At 38.8% G+C, this 18070-nt stretch overlaps 1 protein-coding gene across 3 annotated transcripts in view; it reads left to right on the top strand.

Annotated features, from left to right (window-relative positions):
• IGF2BP3 (insulin like growth factor 2 mRNA binding protein 3) overlaps positions 1–18070 on the top strand; it is a 152204-nt gene that overhangs the window by 110979 nt on the left and 23155 nt on the right. For all 3 annotated transcript variants that reach the window (XM_049642893.1, XM_049642895.1, XM_049642894.1), the window contains 5 exons: positions 6655–6936; positions 10940–11074; positions 12334–12456; positions 14599–14734; positions 16290–16415. In XM_049642893.1, coding sequence (XP_049498850.1) covers positions 6655–6936; positions 10940–11074; positions 12334–12456; positions 14599–14734; positions 16290–16415 — 802 coding nt within the window. The remainder of the gene's footprint in view (positions 1–6654; positions 6937–10939; positions 11075–12333; positions 12457–14598; positions 14735–16289; positions 16416–18070) is intronic.

The following is an 18070-nucleotide window of genomic DNA, read 5'->3' as shown; positions in this document are numbered from 1 at the left end:
GAGAAAGTTAATAGTTTTAAAAAATGGACAAAACCAATTTTGTGAAGCAATGCTGTGAAGATTGTCTATTAAACTTCTTTAGTAAGTTTTGAAAAAAGATGTGGAGTACATTCTCGTTCTGTGAGAATTTTATTTGAGAGACATTGGATATAATGGAGAAAGTATGGATTCTGGGGTCACAGGACTCTGACTATAACCTTCTCTGATCTTTAGTTTTCTCAGCTGCAACATGAGAATTGACAAAAACCAAATATATTCATGCATATACACATCATACTTACAGAAAATGGTCTCATCAAATGGCCTGACACATAGGCACCCAGTAAACAGGACCTCACATTCAGCCCTCTGGTTCTGGGTTGCTTCTAGAGTAGCTTGAAGTGGTTTGAGCTGGGGAAGGTTGGTCCCTCTAGGACTGGCCCCACTGAACCTTGGATGCCTGCTCTCTGGGCTCTAGCATGACTGTCTGCTGCTTACACTAGCCTGGCATGATTTCTCCACAGCCTTTCCTTGGCAGCCATCTGAGCTCACACCTTCAGGTAATCAGAGCTGAATTGATAATCTCATTTGACTTCTTTCCTTATCATCTGTTACTCAGAGTCCACGTAACTGGGATGTGCTTATGTGGTATGAGTAGAGCACAGAGGCTAAGAGGATATATTCCGGAGTCCAGTTCCATAGAATGGACTCTGCGCCACCACTTTTCTCGCTGTGACTCTGGTCAGATTAATCTGTTTGAGCTCACCCCAATCTTGTAAAGGGGGAATAATTACAGTCCTTAGCTAATGAGGCTGTTGAGAAAAACCAACAGAATGTCTCCAAAACAGAACTGGCCACCGACACTAAGGAATTCGCATCCTAGTTGAAAAAGGTCTGTGACTGCCTCTTTATTACTGAAACCTCTATGGTTGCCACTTTTAAGAGGATTCTTCAGTAAGGCTATGTCTCTAAAAATTTAACATGGAAATCCCTGTCACCTTCTGGCTAAGAAAAATGAAGGTTAATAATTAATACATTACTAGGAGATACATATATTTGTTTTAATCTTAAGTCTTTACTGATTCGTTAAAATAATTTTTAAAATGGGTAAAAAATGAGGAAAACTTTTAAAAAACCATTAAAAACAGAAGTACATATTTTAGTACTGTTCCTTAGAGCAAGACAAGCTCTAAGATCTCTAGATCTGGGTCTCTAGATCACCTATTTCCTCTGTGTTCTGGAGACACTTAGATAACACAGTCAAGGACAGACCTTATTCGAAGGTTTGTAATGTGTGACAAAAAAAAATAACCCTTCAGAATTTGTAGGCATTTAGTTCTTATGCTTTCTTTCCTTTAGGATTTTTTAAAAGTTTTTGTTTGTTTTGTTTGGTTGTTGTTGTTGAGATAGAGAGCAGGAGCAGGGGAGGAGCAGAGAGAGACACACACAGGATCCCAAGCAGGCTCTGCACTGTCAGCACAGAGCCTGATGTGGGTGTGAACTCAAGAACCTCGAGATCATGACCTGAACCAAAATCAAGAGTCGGATGCTTAACCGACTGACCACCCAGGTGCTCCTAGGGTTCTTATTTCTGATGTTTATTTGTTTGTTAGAGAATAGGAATACAGTCTATAGTTTGAAGCTGTCATTGCAGATGCTTTACATCCATTTGAAGGAGTTTTCGAAATAATATGACTGATGGCTAAGGGGGAGGAAATTTATCTTTATGAAAATTATGTAAATAGAAGGTTTTGGGAAAAGAAATGACTGATGAAGCAGTGAGACAGTGGAATTTCTTGTCATTTTGCCATTCAGAGATAACACTGTTAAATTTGCCATCAAGTTTAGTAGACATTGTCCCATGTCCTAACTTAATTAAAAAGTGACAAAGGTAATTTTGTAGAGTTTTGCAGATTGTCTTGCCATTAACTGTATTTATACCATTTGTAATCTCTGTGTATTATTTTTGTCCCTGCTGCAGTCTTATGTATCTAGTCCTCTACTGCACATCTAGGTTGCTTGCAGTTACCTTTCCCCTTTTAGAACCATTTTAGTAATAAATGCCTTTGCAGATAAATATTTAGGTTGCATCCCTGCAATGTTATTACCAGATATTTAGTAATTCAAAAAAAAAATTTTTATGTTTGTTTATTTTTGAGAGAGCACAAGCAGGAGAAAGGCAAGAGAGAGAGGGAGACACAGAATCTGAGGCAGGCTTCAGGTTCCAAGCTGTCGGCACAGAGCCCAATGCAGGGCTTGAACTCACGAAACTGTGAGATCATGACCTGAGCTGAAGTTGGATGCTTAACCAGCTGAGCCACCCAGGCACCCCAAAGTGTAGTAATTATTCATGAATTGTGCCTCAAACTCTTATTCTTGCTACAAGGAAAAAACAGAACTGTGTGACTTTTTCATAACAGCTAAACCTCATTTTGTTAGGAACTGTGTGATATACAATAGTGAGGTCTGGAATTTTAGAGTTGAAGGAGACCATAAATCTAATCTTTTAGTTTTGTCAGCGAGAAGGCTAATGCCAAACAAGAAAAAGACCTTTCCAAGTTACTTGGCTACTTACTGTTTAAGTTGAAATAGAATTCTGGTCCCTGGTCGATCTTCCTTTGTACTGCTCAGAACTGTATGTATTTTGGACAAGATGAACTTCTATGGGCCTCAATTATTCTTTCTCTCTCTTCCTCATCATTGACTTAAACCACTTAGTCTCTCTCTCATGGTCTTTTCAGCTCTATGCTGTGACCCACCCCGGTAAACTTTTTATCCATACAATTAAGTGCTACCAGCTAGCAAAACTACTTAGGACCTTCTGAATAACCCTTAAAACCACATCAGAGCAGTCTTGTAATGATGGGAAACAGGATCCTGAGTAATGTACTTGTTGGATAAACATCTTTGAGTTCAGTTGAACTGAAATACATGTGTTTTGAATAATTATGATAATTGTTTATCACACATCTTACATATATAGTAGGTTTGGTGAAAATATTATAATGTTGGCCCCATGGACTCGGCAGACCACCAGATGACATAGCTGAAATTCAAACTTCAGGCATAAAAAGACGACAGCAGTTGACCTAAAATTCAAACACTTAGAATCTTTAATCATAAGGAAGCCATTGCTCACAGTTAGGTTACTCCTAACCCTTTTTGGCTGTGTCCAGGTTTGGAGCACTGTGGTTTGAGGGGTCCAGGATTCTATTTAGTTGGCAATTAGACAGTAGGATACACAGAGTATGTGCTGAATGCTCCCTGCTGGGAGCAGTCTGAGTCTGGAGTGTTTGAGACCTAGGCCGTACACAGATTTACTGGAGCCCTGTGCTGTCTGGCTTTCTGAGTGAGAGAATTTTTCTTGTTCCCTCTGAGAAAAATCTCCTTTTAAAGTAAAACATAGAAGTTTGGGAGTTATTTTCTGCTAAGTTGAGAGAGTGGTTTCTTGGGGGCCATACAAGTATAGATAGCTCTATACTTAGAAGTGGCTGGTAATTTACATATATATAATATATATATTATATATATATATATTTTATTTTATATATTTTTATTATATTAAATGTATATATAAATATATATATAATATATATATATATACACACACACACACACACACACATATCTGTTTAGCCCCATTAGAGAAGGGGTCTATGTCTGTATGGTCCTCTCTCTCCAAAAATCAATTCTTTACCTTTTTTTTGTAGCATTACTGACTTATTTCCACAAATTTTACTTATTTTCTTCTGAAGCTGGCAATACTCAAGTGTATAGTGGGAAAAAGGGTATTACAGCAAACTATATTGCCTTTTGCCCATAGATATCATTGATTCGTTCATTAGGTTCAGCTTCTCTTAGGTTTTAAGAACCTTCAGTGATCTATTTTACCATGGCCTTTGAAAAGGTTTAAAGTTGCTTTGAATGAATACCTAATTGGTTGAAACTTGGGCAGTTCCAACTTTTATAAGTTTACATCATAATTGTTCATAAAATTTCTCAGCTGTTGTAATCCTTTAGAAATAACCAAAATATTTTATGGTCCTTAATCCACATTTTCCTTAAGAAAAAAGAGGAGAGGGAGAAGGAAAGGAACAATGTGTTAAGGTTCTGTTACAAAAGCATTGATAAAAGAATTTGTGCTGTGAACCTGCCATCAGCCTGTGAAACTCAAGAAAAGAATGTCCTGTGAAATAGAAATCACTGAGAAATATTCTAAGATATACTGTATTTGGGGAAAAAAAGCAAGACCTAAAACTATATTAACTCAATTATGCTTTTACTTTGTAGGCATTTTAAAGTAATTTTTAATTAAAAAATGAATGCGCAGTATTATTGATAATCTAGAAGCCACACTCTGTTCTTTCTTCTATGTGTGTTCAGATATGTATGTGTGTATTTGTGGGTATAATTCATAAATTTTCTTATTTACCAGTTTTATTGAGAAATAATTGACCTACAGCACTGTGTAAGTTTAAGGTGTAGGCACAATGATGTAAATATATTATGAAATGATTACCAATGTAAATTAGCTAACACCTGTCATCTCATACACATTTCCTTGAGATGAGAATGTTCAGGATCTACTCTTGTAACAACTTTAAAATACACTAAAAGCACAGTTAACTGTTACTGTGTTGTACATTATACTCCTAGTACTTACTTATTTTAAAATTGGAAATTTTTACCTCTTTTTAAAGATGTTTTAAAAATTTGAGTATAGTTGACTTACCAAGTTATATTTGTTTCAGGTTCAGTTATGCTTTTAAAGAGGGCACTGAACACAGACACACATGTATAAACATATGGAAAGTACTGGTCCATTTGCAGATGTTATCATAGTTAACAATGATTCTGGGAAGTGTCTGGGGTGGGGTGTGGTGGTGATGGGGACAGACAAAGCTCTGTTCGATTGTGATCTCTTACGAGTTCACTCGTGTGCTAGGCACTGTGGGATAGCCATGAAACAGGGGATTCAAGTAAGAACAGAGGGCAAAATTCTGGGTCCTGAGAACAAGCAGCATGCCTTGTCTGGTTGCGTAGGCCCATCTTGCAATTCCGTGCTTCTGGTACCCTTTTTGGTGCGCTAGGATCATCATCTTCTTCTTTTTTTCCCCCTTTCCATTCACGTCAGAAACTGAATCTGCAGATAAGGAAGGCAGTATGTGAACCAGAAATGATAACTCTGGGCAACTAGAGAGAAACTGCTTCATTCCTGTTTCTTTGGTTTTGTTTTTTCCCTTGCCAGGGCTGAACTCCGTGCCCATTGGGACAGAATCTGAGCAAAGAATTTGAAGTAACCCTAGAGAAAAAGTGTGGGATCTTTGTTTTTAATTTTGTTGTATACTGGGGAGTGTATATTCTTAGGAGTATTTATGTGCTTTTGAAATCTTGGCCATATCTTTTCTATCAATTTTTTTGTTGAGTTATCCGCTTAGAAAATAGGTAAGGTACAACACAAAAATGTAGATGAGTCTCATGAGATGCGAGACATGATACTATATAACGTGTACTCATATGTACTTACTTGTATAGAATTTTGAAACAGGCAGAATTAATCTATGGTGTTAGAAATCTAGGGGAGGGGAAATTACTGAAAAATGCCCTGGTGGGGCATTTGGGGCATTGGTGCATCCTAATTCTGGATCTGGATATGTACATTCACCTCGAGGTGTATGCTTAAGAGTGGGTACTTTTCTGTAATGAGGTTTAAAAATGAAGAAAAAAGTAGAGCTTCTCTCAAAATAGAGAGATGGGTGGGTAAATGGATGCATGCATGGATAGATAGATAAAGTAGAAAATAGCTTCATTTGCTTTTTTTGATTCACTAGCACCCCTGCCTCTGCCGCAAATCAGATCATAAATTCCACAGGGTCAGGAACTGCTTTTTTCTCAGACTTGCTCATGAACTGCTGAGAATTTATTGACTGACTGATTAGCCTAAGTATTAATTTGTATGTGTCTCCCATGAGTGCTTTAGGGATATTTGTCCTGCAATTCTTAAAATGTTTTAATATTTTTGTTTTTCAAGAGGGTGAAGTGGGGGATGTACATATTTCTAACATCTTTTCCATTCTGATTTGGAAAAACCAGACAAGACAAAGACTGTCCACTCACTTCTTTGAAATTTAGGTACTCATAAGCTGTTATTAACCTCACGGGTAATACCATTTTTTTTTTTTTTAACGTTTATTTATTTTTGAGACAGAGACAGAGCATGAACGGGGGAGGGGCAGAGAGAGAGGGAGACACAGAATCGGAAGCAGGCTCCAGGCTCTGAGCCATCAGCCCAGAGCCCGACGCGGGGCTTGAACTCACGGACCGTGAGATCATGACCTGAGCTGAAGTCGGACGCTTAACCGACTGAGCCACCCAGGCACCCCGGTAATACCATTTTTAATCAAACTCTGTTGATTAACCTTTTTTATTTTCTATTTTTCATTGGTAAGTGGCAAATATGTTCCCTTTGGAAACTTGGTCTTCTACGCGTGCACGTGTGTCTGTGTGTTTGGGGGTTGGATTGTATGTGTTCGGAGTTTACTACTCGCTCAGTGGCTTTGTTCAGAATTTTTAGAAGTGGTAATCCAGAGTGGAAAGAGATGGTTATTGCTTTGCTGAAAGGTTTATATATAACTCAATTTCTCTTCCCATACTCTGCTCCTTGTCATCTTCCAGAGCTTTAGACAAACTAAATGGATTCCAGTTGGAGAGCTTCACATTGAAAGTGGCCTACATCCCTGATGAAATGGCTGCCCAGCAGAACCCCTCACAGCAGCCCCGGGGTCGTCGTGGGTTTGGGCAGAGGGGCTCATCGAGGCAGGGATCTCCAGGATCCATCTCCAAGCAGAAACCGTGTGACTTGCCTTTGCGCCTGCTGGTCCCTACCCAATTTGTTGGAGCCATCATAGGAAAAGAAGGTGCCACCATTCGGAACATTACCAAACAGACTCAGTCAAAGTGAGTATTGGTGAGGCTGCAGTGGATGTTAATATTTTCCCCTTTGAATTTTAATAACAGTAAGTTCTGGTACTTGATGTCCTTCTGAGTGTGGTCGTGATTCCTCCTTGTACAGTATTTGGGAATCTGGAAAAACCTTGTGATTTGATAATCTTAGGCAAAACCTTAATCTCAAAGAGAACTTCAAATTTGCACACATAAATGGAAAACAAATGATACCTAATCCACTTCTGATGAGGGAGGCACTGGCGAATAAAAGGGCCACTACTTGCCTATTCTCTACTCCCCTATCCCTGTCCCCAGTCCTACCCCCAGTGATACCCGCCTTCAGTGTTTTTGGAAGTAATTTTCTGGGTCCAGTACAGAGGTAGTTTTTCAATCATGCTTTATGTCGGTAAAGAATCATTCAGTTTATGCTCCAAATTTATCCCATAATTAAGCCATGTGGTTGGATTAGCTTATTCTTTAGGATGTTAATTTGATAGTTTTAATATGCAAATGTTAAGGGATTGGAGATTGTCCATTAAACATTGGAGCTACCTTTGCAGGAGTAGAAAGCAAGAGCTGTGTGTTTTTATTTATGACGGTAGCCCCAGTGCTGAGCACATTGTCTGCTAGGTAGAAGACTCTCATATTTATCAAATGAATGACATGACTGTATGTAAATTACATTTAGTGCCCTTAAAATACATCTAAGAGGGGCGCCTGGGTGGCTCAGTCGGTTAAGCGTCCGACTTCAGCTCAGGTCACGATCTCACGGTCCGTGAGTTTGAGCCCTGCGTCAGGCTCTGGGCTGATGGCTCAGAGCCTGCAGCCTGCTTCTGATTCTGTGTCTCCTTCTCTCTCTGCCCCTCCCCTGTTCATGCTCTGTCTCTCTCTGTCTCAAAAATAAATAAACGTTAAAAAAATTAAAAAAAAAAAATACATCTAAGATACTCTTTAAAAGTTTCAGTGCATTATATGTTGATTTGCTTATTAACCATCCTGTTAGGCTCTATGTGGATCTTTTGACCCAAAAGAGCTTGACAATGAACTGTCCTCACCCCTTGTTCTGTAAAGTGCACTAAGCACCTCTGTGGGGACAGTGGCTGCCATAGTTTGTGCACTGGAGAGAGGTGGCTGTGTCATTGTACACAACAATGGAAATGGAAATGTCCTTGGACCAGCTACGAAGATGAATGGATGATTTTGCGTTTTAAATTTGTAAGTAAAGTAAGGAAAATGACTTTATTGTATGTGGTCCATGGAGTTAAGCAGTCTTTCTCTGAAAGTACAGCTATGGTACTATGTAGGTCTTGATTATGTATGTTTGTTCCCCTGAGCTTAACAGGATGTTCATGTTTATCGCAGGCACCATGCCAGTGTTGAACTAGCTGACTCACTTCTCCTGCAGAAGCGAAATGAGCTGTGTTTGGTGGGGTTGCATGCCCACTCTACCTGCACGGTGATGTCTGATCCTGCCCTCCCTCCCCCTGCTTTGAAGCAGGAAATGTGGGATACTGGTAACCTTTGTGTTAAACCAGTGGTCTTTGACTTCATAATGTTGGGAGTGGGGAAGTTTTAATCTTAAATTTGCCTGGTTTTAATATTGAAATGGAAGGGCTCCTTGCTTTCCTTTATCCACTGTTACCTGCAGAAACTAATTATTAAATGGTTTCCCTTCCTTGTCCTGGGGCAGATTAGAGTTATTCTTTTAAAGCTACTCATTTCCTTGTCAGAGGAAAGAGCTTCTATGAATTAAATTGAACTGTTTGTTTTATTAAGGCAGGAAGATGGAGGATGGAAAGGGAAGGGAAGCAATTTTTGTTATATCCGATGATTCATTTGCAGAGTTCTGCCAGTGGATTTAATTAACTCTTGGCCATTGAAACTAGTCATTATTAGATCTTCTGTTTCTGGAATGGTCTCAGAGGACTACCCTGATCTATAAAGCAATATTCCCTTCTCTCAGAGGATCAGAGTTTAGTAATCCTTAACACGGGTGAATGGGTGGAAATAAACTAGATTAACATTTTACCTACTAGAACATAAGCAATACTTAACAGTGATTGGGAATTGAAATAGTGGTTTGGAAAGATAGTTCCTGAGATTGGGACTTAACCTGAGATATTTTTTTAAATTATTTCTAGACAGCTCTTATTTGTTTAATTTCTACATTGCCTTTTTTTTTTTAAAGGTTCTGGAAATGTTTTTAAATTTAAGTATAATTAAGGTACAGTATTATTTTCAGGTGTATAGTACCATAATTGAGCAATTGTATACACTACTCAGTGCTTATCATGATAATATATTCTTAATATTACTCCTTTATCTCACCCATCACCCCACCTACTCATTGCCCTTTTAATTCAGAGATGAATCTTCAGGTTTCAAACATTTAGAAAAATGAAATGCAAACCTTGACGTTATTGGTGTGGTGAAGCAGCCGTTCTTAAGGCCAGGCGTTGTGTAGCTCTTCTAGTGTTTGAATGGCCAGAGGGACTCACAAGTATTTAATTTTCCCCAAATACACTTTTTCAGATAATTTTCTTTCTTGTACTTCTTAAACGACAGAAGACTCACTTTGTATTTAATTAAAAATAAGCGTGCACATTTTTAAAAAGGGGGCGGTTACCTTTCATCTTATCCCTGGAAGTATTGCTAAGTTGGGAATCTGTCTTTATAGGACTTATTCCTTGTATCTGCTAACATGGGTAGCTTTAAAAGAGAAATCCTAGGGTGCCTGGGTGGCTCAGTCGGTTAAGTGTCTGACATCTGCTCAGGTCACTATCTTAGTTTGTGGTTTTGAGCCCTGCATCGGGCTCTGTGCTGACAGCTCAGAGTCTGGAGTCTGCTTCAGATTCTGTGTCTCCCTCTCTCTTCGCCCCTCCCCGGCTTGCCCTCTGTCTCTCTCTTAAAAGTGAATAAACATTAAAAAAAAAAAAACCAGAAACCTTATCATATGTATTGTTTCTTCTTTCACGTAAGATGAAGGACCTCTTACTGTGTTGGTAGCTGTAACTTCACAACATGTTTTTTAAATTATTTTTTTTACTTAAACTTTAACCAGTCCAGTATTGGTTTCAGGAGAATTCAGTGATTCATCACTTATATACAGTACCCACTTGTGGCTCATCACCACAAGTGCCCTCCTTAATACCCATCACCTGTCTAGCCCATCCCCCGTCTAGCCCATCCCCCACCAACCGCCCTTCATCAACCCATAGTTTGCTGTCTATCATTAAGAGTCTCATGGGGCGCCTGGGTGGCTCATTCAGTTAAGCGTCCAACTTCGGCTCAGGTCATGATCTCATAGTTCATGAGTTCGAGCCCTGCATCGGACTCTGTACTGACAGCTCAGAGCCTGGAGTCTGCTTGGGATTCTATGTCTGTCTGTCTCTCTCTCTCTGCTCTTCCCCCTCCCCCACTTGTGCTCTGTTTCTATTTCAATAAATGAATAAGCATTAAAAATTTTTTTAAAAAAGTCTCTTGTGGTTTGTTTCCCTCTGTTATCTCCCTGCCCCCTTCCCATACATTCATCTGTTTTGTTTCTTAAATTCTACATATGAGTGAAAATCATAAGGTATTTGTCTTTGTCTATTGACTTATTTCGCTTAGCATAATACATTCTAGTTCCATCCACGTCATTGCAAATGGCAAGATTTCATTGTTTTTGATGGGGTAATATTGCACTGTGTATATATATACCACATGTTCTTTATCCTACATCAGTTGATAGATATTTGGGCTCTCTCCTTAGTTTGGCTAATGTTGATACTGCTGCTACAAACATTAGGATGCATCCATCAAATCTTTATTTCTGTGTCCTTTGGGATAAATACTTAATAGTGCAATTGCTGGGTTGTAAGGTGGTTCTATTTTTAGTTTTTTGAGGAACCTCCATACTCTTCGCCAGAGTGGCTCCACTAGTTTGCTTTCCTGTTACTTTGAAGTTGATATTCCAGACTCTGTAATTGTGAATACATGCTTACAGTTCTCCTTTTCTCCTTGTGCTCACTGTAAGAATCGATGTCCATCGTAAAGAGAATGCAGGTGCTGCTGAGAAGTCCATTACTATCCTGTCTACCCCTGAAGGGACCTCTGCGGCTTGTAAATCTATTCTGGAGATTATGCATAAGGAAGCTCAAGATATAAAATTGTGAGTAAAGAGGATTAAGCTGTGAAGAGGTTGATATTCATGCTGCTTTATTTTGGACTTCTATGACAGAATTCTTAGGCATTGTCAACAAACAGGGCAGTGCTGTCCTGAAGAGCTGTGGTGGTAGGTACTCCTGAGTTGGTTATAAAGTAGAAGTCTTTTAAGTATTTTATTTTCAATCATGTTTGGATATGGGGTGGTTGGTATTAATGGGGAGAGTCTAGCTGTAGGAGAAGGCACCTATGGGATAGGAAACCCAACTGAGAACCAAGAAATCTTGGGGTTTACCGAAAATGGGCCTCAAACCCTGACTCCCTTACTCGGAGCCCATGGGAGCTCTGTTCTTATTGTCTGCCCAGCCCTACTCTGCAGCAGCGGGGAGTATAGAGGTGGAGAAATCTCTAATCCTGTGCTAAGGCAAACTGGAGATTTATTTGGGTGTTTGAGGTTGAAACTCTAAATGCCTGTTCCACAAGAACTTTGAACAGAGGTTAGGTTCTATGCCACTTGAGCTTATAGTACAACACTCTCCTAAAAGGAGAGAGCTGACTAAGGTACTGGAGTTAGCCTGGGGACCTAATCACTAGCACTTAATTTGTAGGGACCTTTAATATGTATTAAATGTATTTTAGTTGTAAGATGTTACATGTAGCTTTGTTATAAGTTCATAATTCTTTAAAAAAAAAAAAAATTCGGAAAGGCTCACCATCCAGATAATGCCGGTGATATTTTTCAGCAGTGATATGTATCACTTGGAAATTCAGAAAGGTACACAATGAAAAGTGAAAGCCCCCCTTCGTGCTCTTATACTCTTCCCCTAAAGAGTAACCACCGTTGAGTTTCTTCTGTTTCCTTCTGTAAATTGTGCATGTATCTCTAGGAATGTAGTTCACAATTTATAATAAAATCCTATTGTTTTGCATTTGTACATTGTGTCCTGGTATTGGGGATTTAGGGATGTTGGTTTGAGTAAGAGGTGTTTTCAATGAGCTAACAGAGTCTACCTTGGAAGATATTCCCTGAGATGCATGGAAGAAAATGGTTTTAAAAGTTACCTTCCAATACTTGTTACTGTTTTTTTTGCCCCCTCTATTCATGCATTGCTAGAATGGAGGTCAGTGGACTTTAAACTCAACCTAGCATAATGCTTCCTATATCGTAGGTAAGAAGTAAATGTGTAATGAATGGATATTGTCTTTTTACCCAAGAGAAGGTTTACTTCTCCTGATTGCATGGCCTTTTTCTTTTTTTATTTACAGCACAGAAGAGATTCCCTTGAAGATTTTAGCCCATAATAACTTTGTAGGCCGTCTTATTGGTAAGGAAGGAAGAAATCTTAAAAAAATTGAGCAAGACACTGACACTAAAATCACGATATCTCCGTAAGTGCTGCCTTGCTTTCTTTGAGTTAGAAATTTTTCTAGCACTGTGAAGCTGTGGGTTGTGTATTATACAGAGCCGCTCCCATCTTTCAGGAGTCTGAGCTACCCTGTACCAACATACTTTTTTTTGTTTCTCCAACTTAATCTACTACCTACTATCTGTTTCTAACCCATATTGAAAGCATTATCTTTTCCTCCTAAAGAGGCAGAAAGCACTAAATACTTTACATTCATACTTTCTAGCTGAAGTCTTGGTCAAATTTACTGATCACTACTCCCACAGTTGAAATAAGTAACCCAATTTATTATCTACTGCTGTGTAACAAATTATCCCAACATTTGACAGCTTGAAACAGTAGTAAACATTTATTGCTCACCTAGTTTCTGTGGGTCAAGAATGCAGAAGCAGCTTAACTGGGTGTTTCTGGCTTGGGGTCACTTGATGTTGCTGAGAAGTTCATGCTGACTGTTGATGTGAGGCCTTAGCACATGGTCCTCTCCCCAGGGCTGCTTGGGTGTCTTTAGGACAGTGGTAGCTGTCTTCCCCCAGAGTGGATTATCCAAGAAAGAGCAAGATGGAAGTGACAATGTCTTTTATAACACAGCCTCAGAAGTCACACTCTATCATTTTTCTAGTATAATTGACACAGGTCATCTCTATTCAGTGTGAGAGAGGACTGGGCCCACTGGGGAGTAGGTCATCTTGGAAGCTGGCTGTCACACCTTGGGTCTATGAATGCTCTGAAATTGTATGGAAAAGTTTCCCTTTCTGGGGGTAACTATTCTTTACATCACAGTACCCAAAAAAGATGAGGTGAGAGGAGATTGATGAACTAAGGAAAAATGCTAAGGAAAGACAGGCATCATGTTCATGCAGCAAGGAGTTTTCAAAGAAGGGAGTGGTAGGAAATAGGAAAGTCCTGCTTGATTGTAAAAAACAAAAACAAAAAAAACCCCACAGAGTGTCTTGAATTTTACACCCCAAAATGAGAGGGTTTTCAGAGAAAAAAATCTTAAAAGCTATTGTAAAGCAGCTATTAGAAAAAAGCTAATATAAAATGCTTGGCAGGGAGAGGTGGGTTGAGACCAGAGATGAGAAATACACTTTTTCAGTCTAAGACAAATAGTCTTCCTTGTGTAGATGTTTACATTTTTAGCAAATAAGAGAAAAGGTTAAGGAATAATAACCCATTCATCTGGCTCAAGTTGAGCTTACGGCATTCTGCTAAGTAGTGAAAATGAGGATTTTAACTCTATAATTACGAAGGAGAGCTCTACCAGTTTTCCGTATCCTTTCAATCTATGTACTTAGTCTTGTTTTCCATGGTTAAGAATCTCCCATTGCTTTCCTCTCAAGGCTGTTGAGTGGCTCAGGCTCAGGCAGTCTCAATTGTCATCTCAGTGGATTATGAAGCTTCAGCAGAATCTTGGTCAAGCAGAGGGTTTCTGAATACTGCTAAGGCCTTCTAATGTAGGGTCTATATGGCCATCAAGGGATCATGTTTTTAATTTAGTCAAGACACATTGATTTATCAAGACACATTGATTTATGTTATTTTCTCCAGCTTACTTTAATCTAAACTCTAAAATTACTGGCAAAAAGTAAGTTTAGACACATGAATTCTGGTTTGCCTTTTTGGAATATTTCCATGTTTATTTCTTGCTTGTGACCCAGAAAATGCAATTGCATGAGACTGCCAATTATGTTTAGAATTGGTCCACGCAGTCTAGGAACATCCTTATTAAAGTTTTTGTACATCTGGTTCTTGGTTTCCACTAAAACCGTACACCCCTGTGATCATTTTCTTTACATTTCACTGTTGAATTGTTGTGAAAAAAGTTCACTTAACTTAAGTGGTCAAGAAGTACACTGTGTTTCAAACATGGACTTAAGTGAACTGTGTACACCCAGTAATTTCTGTTGAGAAGACTGGAGGGGAAGTATTTTCTTCGGCAGCTTTACAATTCTTGGATTCCTATCTTTTGGGGCTTACTCATTTTTCATCATGTCTGACCACCCACTTTTACATACTGCCAGCCACCACAGTTGGGTTTTAATTGCCATCTGTGGCTGGACTGTTATTAACTGCCTTCCTTCTGTAATTTCCATTCTTTCTCTTTTCCCTCTTTTTCATTCTGCAGATTGCAGGAATTGACGCTGTATAATCCAGAGCGCACCATTACAGTTAAAGGCAACGTTGAAACATGTGCCAAAGCTGAGGAAGAGATCATGAAGAAAATCAGGGAGTCTTATGAAAATGATATTGCTTCTATGAATGTTAGTTTTAATATGGAGGCCGTGCCTTTATTTTGATGAACAGTTAAAAGATGTTTTCAATTGCATTAATCCTGATGTCGTTAATGGTGGCAGCATTAGATGTAGTTTCTAATTGATTTTTAGCACCATAGTGAGTGTGCCGTGGGATAGTTTGGAAGACCACAGGCTTTGACATCAGGTTTGGCTCTCTGTGATTTTAGCAAATGGTATATAGTCTTGGAGCCTTAGCTTCCTTATCTGTTAAATAAGGCTAATACTTTCCTTAAAAAAGATGAGTATCTTCTGCACAATGTTAATTTGAAGATTAGTAGAGTAGGAATGTGGGCTTAAGAGGTACGTGAACTGGGTTTGAGTCCTAGTTCAACCACTGATTAGCTGCAGCTCTGTTCTCTTGGACAACTTACCTGTTCTCCAAGCATTGGTTTCTTCATCTGTGAAATGGGGCTGTTGTGCCTACATTGAATGCTTATTAGGACTGGGATTATAATAGATACCACGCATATAAAAGCAACTGTTAAAAATTCAAATTTTAATTTTAATTTGGTTAGTCATAAACCTTGGCATTAAAAGAATTAAAAATGACAAAATAATCTGTGGAGAGCAATGAAGGCAATTAAAGTGAATTGCTGACCTTCCTGAGTGGATGGAATGGTGCAGAAAATGTAACATGTCTGTAGTCCATTTTGAATTTTCAAGTAAATGAAAAAAACACTCCTCGGTTGGGCCTGTCATCTGAAACACTACATGTGAAAGAAGGGAAATATAAAAATAATACCTTTGTGTGAGAGGAACCTAGAAATATGCTGATCATTTTACCTCCCATGACTGGCTGCCTTATCTACCTTCCCATTATAACTGCTCATCTGATGTTTCAGAGTCAGTTGCGAGTTAATCCAACCCATACACCTTTTAAAGAGATTCCTAGGTATGCTCACGTCTCAACTGTCATCTCCACTTCACTTCCTCAGCCCTTATAAAATTCAGCCAACACAAAGTCCTCTTTCTGGCTCCTGGATACACTCCAAAGATATGTCTAGTTGCCATAGTTGTATGGGATGGGACCTGATTGCCAAAGATCTTGACTTTTAGACTTTTAGACCCACGACAGCCAAATTTTATCGAAGGAGTAAAGATCTCTTAATAATACCTTTTTCTGTATATCTGGTTTGCTTTTCAGTGCACAAATCTCGTTTGCTTACTTCTTCAACTAATGCAAGGTTTTCAGTCTGTATTTACTGCGTGCCCATAGCACACAGAGTACATATTTGTCTAAGCACTGTGAGCTGATCATTAAGGAAAGCGAGTTGAGAAAGCTAGTGTAGCTTCAGATCAAGGAGGGGGCAAATGAGCACACAGATTTTAAAATATCAAGAAATGTAAACAGATATGTGCTCAAGTATAATAACATGGAACATCTGCTCTGTTCTAAAATTTGAGTCATAAAATGATTTTTTTTATTTTTTTTTACTAGACGAGGTCACAATCTGAATATTGTCACTTATAATTACACTTGATTTTTTTAAATGTAAAATGAGGGACCTTTTTACTATTGCAGCTTCAAGCACATTTAATTCCTGGATTAAATCTGAATGCCTTGGGTCTGTTCCCACCCACTTCAGGGATGCCACCTCCCACCTCAGGGCCCCCTTCAGCCATGACTCCTCCTTACCCACAGTTTGAGGTAAGATAATGTACCTTGGCTTTCTTTATGGGTGAGCGGGATGCAGTCAGAGGGACACAGTTATTAGACTTTGTTGCTCTCGAGTAGGGTGACATTCGATGCTGATTGTAAAACTTGATCCCCATATGATCCATCAGTTGAGAGCCAACACATGCTCTCTAGTTCATATCAGTAGAACCTTCCTACCTACCCCTTTGTAGAAGGGACACGTGAAATATTCTTTTGAAGTTTTTGGGTAGTAGGGTTGTCACCATGGGCTCTTAAATCTCCAAAGAAAAGTTTGAGACTTTAGGGAAGGGGAAAGAAGTTATTTTTAAATGTTGAAAGATAGGACTTTTAAAAGGCTTCCTTCATCTTAAACTTCACGTGGAAGTCAAACGCTTTGAAAGGTCAATAAAAATGTGTTTTCCACTTTGAGTGTGCTTTTTAAACAGTGAGCTCCAGCTAGTTGTGCTCATGGGTCTCTTGTGCGTGTGTATGTGTGCAACCATTAGACAGCTTTTATTTGTTTTGTAAATAGGTAGACTATTAAGGAACCTTATTTTTATATTTATTTCTTAAAAATAGCATTTTTTTCTGAGGTTGGAAATAGGAGACCAGTGATAGTATAAAAATAATTGCAGTATAACATATACCTTGTAATTTTTTTTTTTTTAAAGTAGTTCACAGTTCTGTTGCGTTATCAATGATAATTAGAGGTAGAGAATCATCATGGAAATAACAACATTCTAGGATCTTCCCTTATGGATTTGTTTTTACATCTCTCCCTTCCTGTTTGACTCTTTCCTTCTATATGCTTTGAGTCGTACCTCCTATTCCAATTCAGGGAAATGTCCAGCTGGAACAGCTTGGGGATTCCAATATAACACTGCCTAGACTACATGTAGAGTAAAATGCTCCTGGAATTGTACTGATAACAGATTGCTGAGATTGTTCATATTTTATCCCTGTATGAATGAGAATTTCCTAGGCCTGTCTTGAACCACCTGTGTTGGGTGTTGTTTACTTTTGGCCTCTTCTTGTAGTGTTTCTGCTTTTACAGTCAGCAACATTTGCATCTTCCCCTACAACTCACCAGCCACCCTGAACACGTTTGGTCCTGGAAACCATATAACAAAGCCCATTCATCTATGGATAGGCATCAAAATTTCAACCCCATGACAGTGTGAATAGATCTATTATGCATTATCTGAAGCTTTCCACCACAGCTAAAGGTGATATGAAGTAGTTGACATGTTTGTACTTTGATGTTAAAGGGGCTAAGGGAAGGATCTCTGGGATGAGAGCCCAGGTTCAGTCCAGCTCTGCCTGCGCTTTGTATCACCATAGGTCACTCTCCTCTTCCCTCTGGGTTTGTCTTCTCGCTGCACAATGAAGAAACTGAACCAGGACTCTTCTCTCTCTCCTCTCAAATCAGACATTACTAGTGTTTACAAAATTCAATAATATAAAAAGTTTAAGAGGAGGGTAAAAGTGAGCCTAAAATAGGAATTTGAGAGAATATGGACTTAAGGTCTAATTTGCCTATTTCTTTATTATAAATAGATGAATTTGTCATATTACTGAGTTTAAGGCACATGTATCTCTGACATTTCTGTGTCAAGCAGCATTGATTAAAATCTACAAGGAGCTGATTATTTAAAACAACTCATTGC

The sequence above is a fragment of the Panthera uncia genome, chromosome A2, assembly GCF_023721935.1.
Source record: "Panthera uncia isolate 11264 chromosome A2, Puncia_PCG_1.0, whole genome shotgun sequence".
Classification (NCBI taxonomy): Eukaryota; Metazoa; Chordata; class Mammalia; order Carnivora; family Felidae; genus Panthera; species Panthera uncia.
Note: the sequence above shows the minus strand (reverse complement) of the source record. Positions and strands in the feature narration are given on the sequence as shown.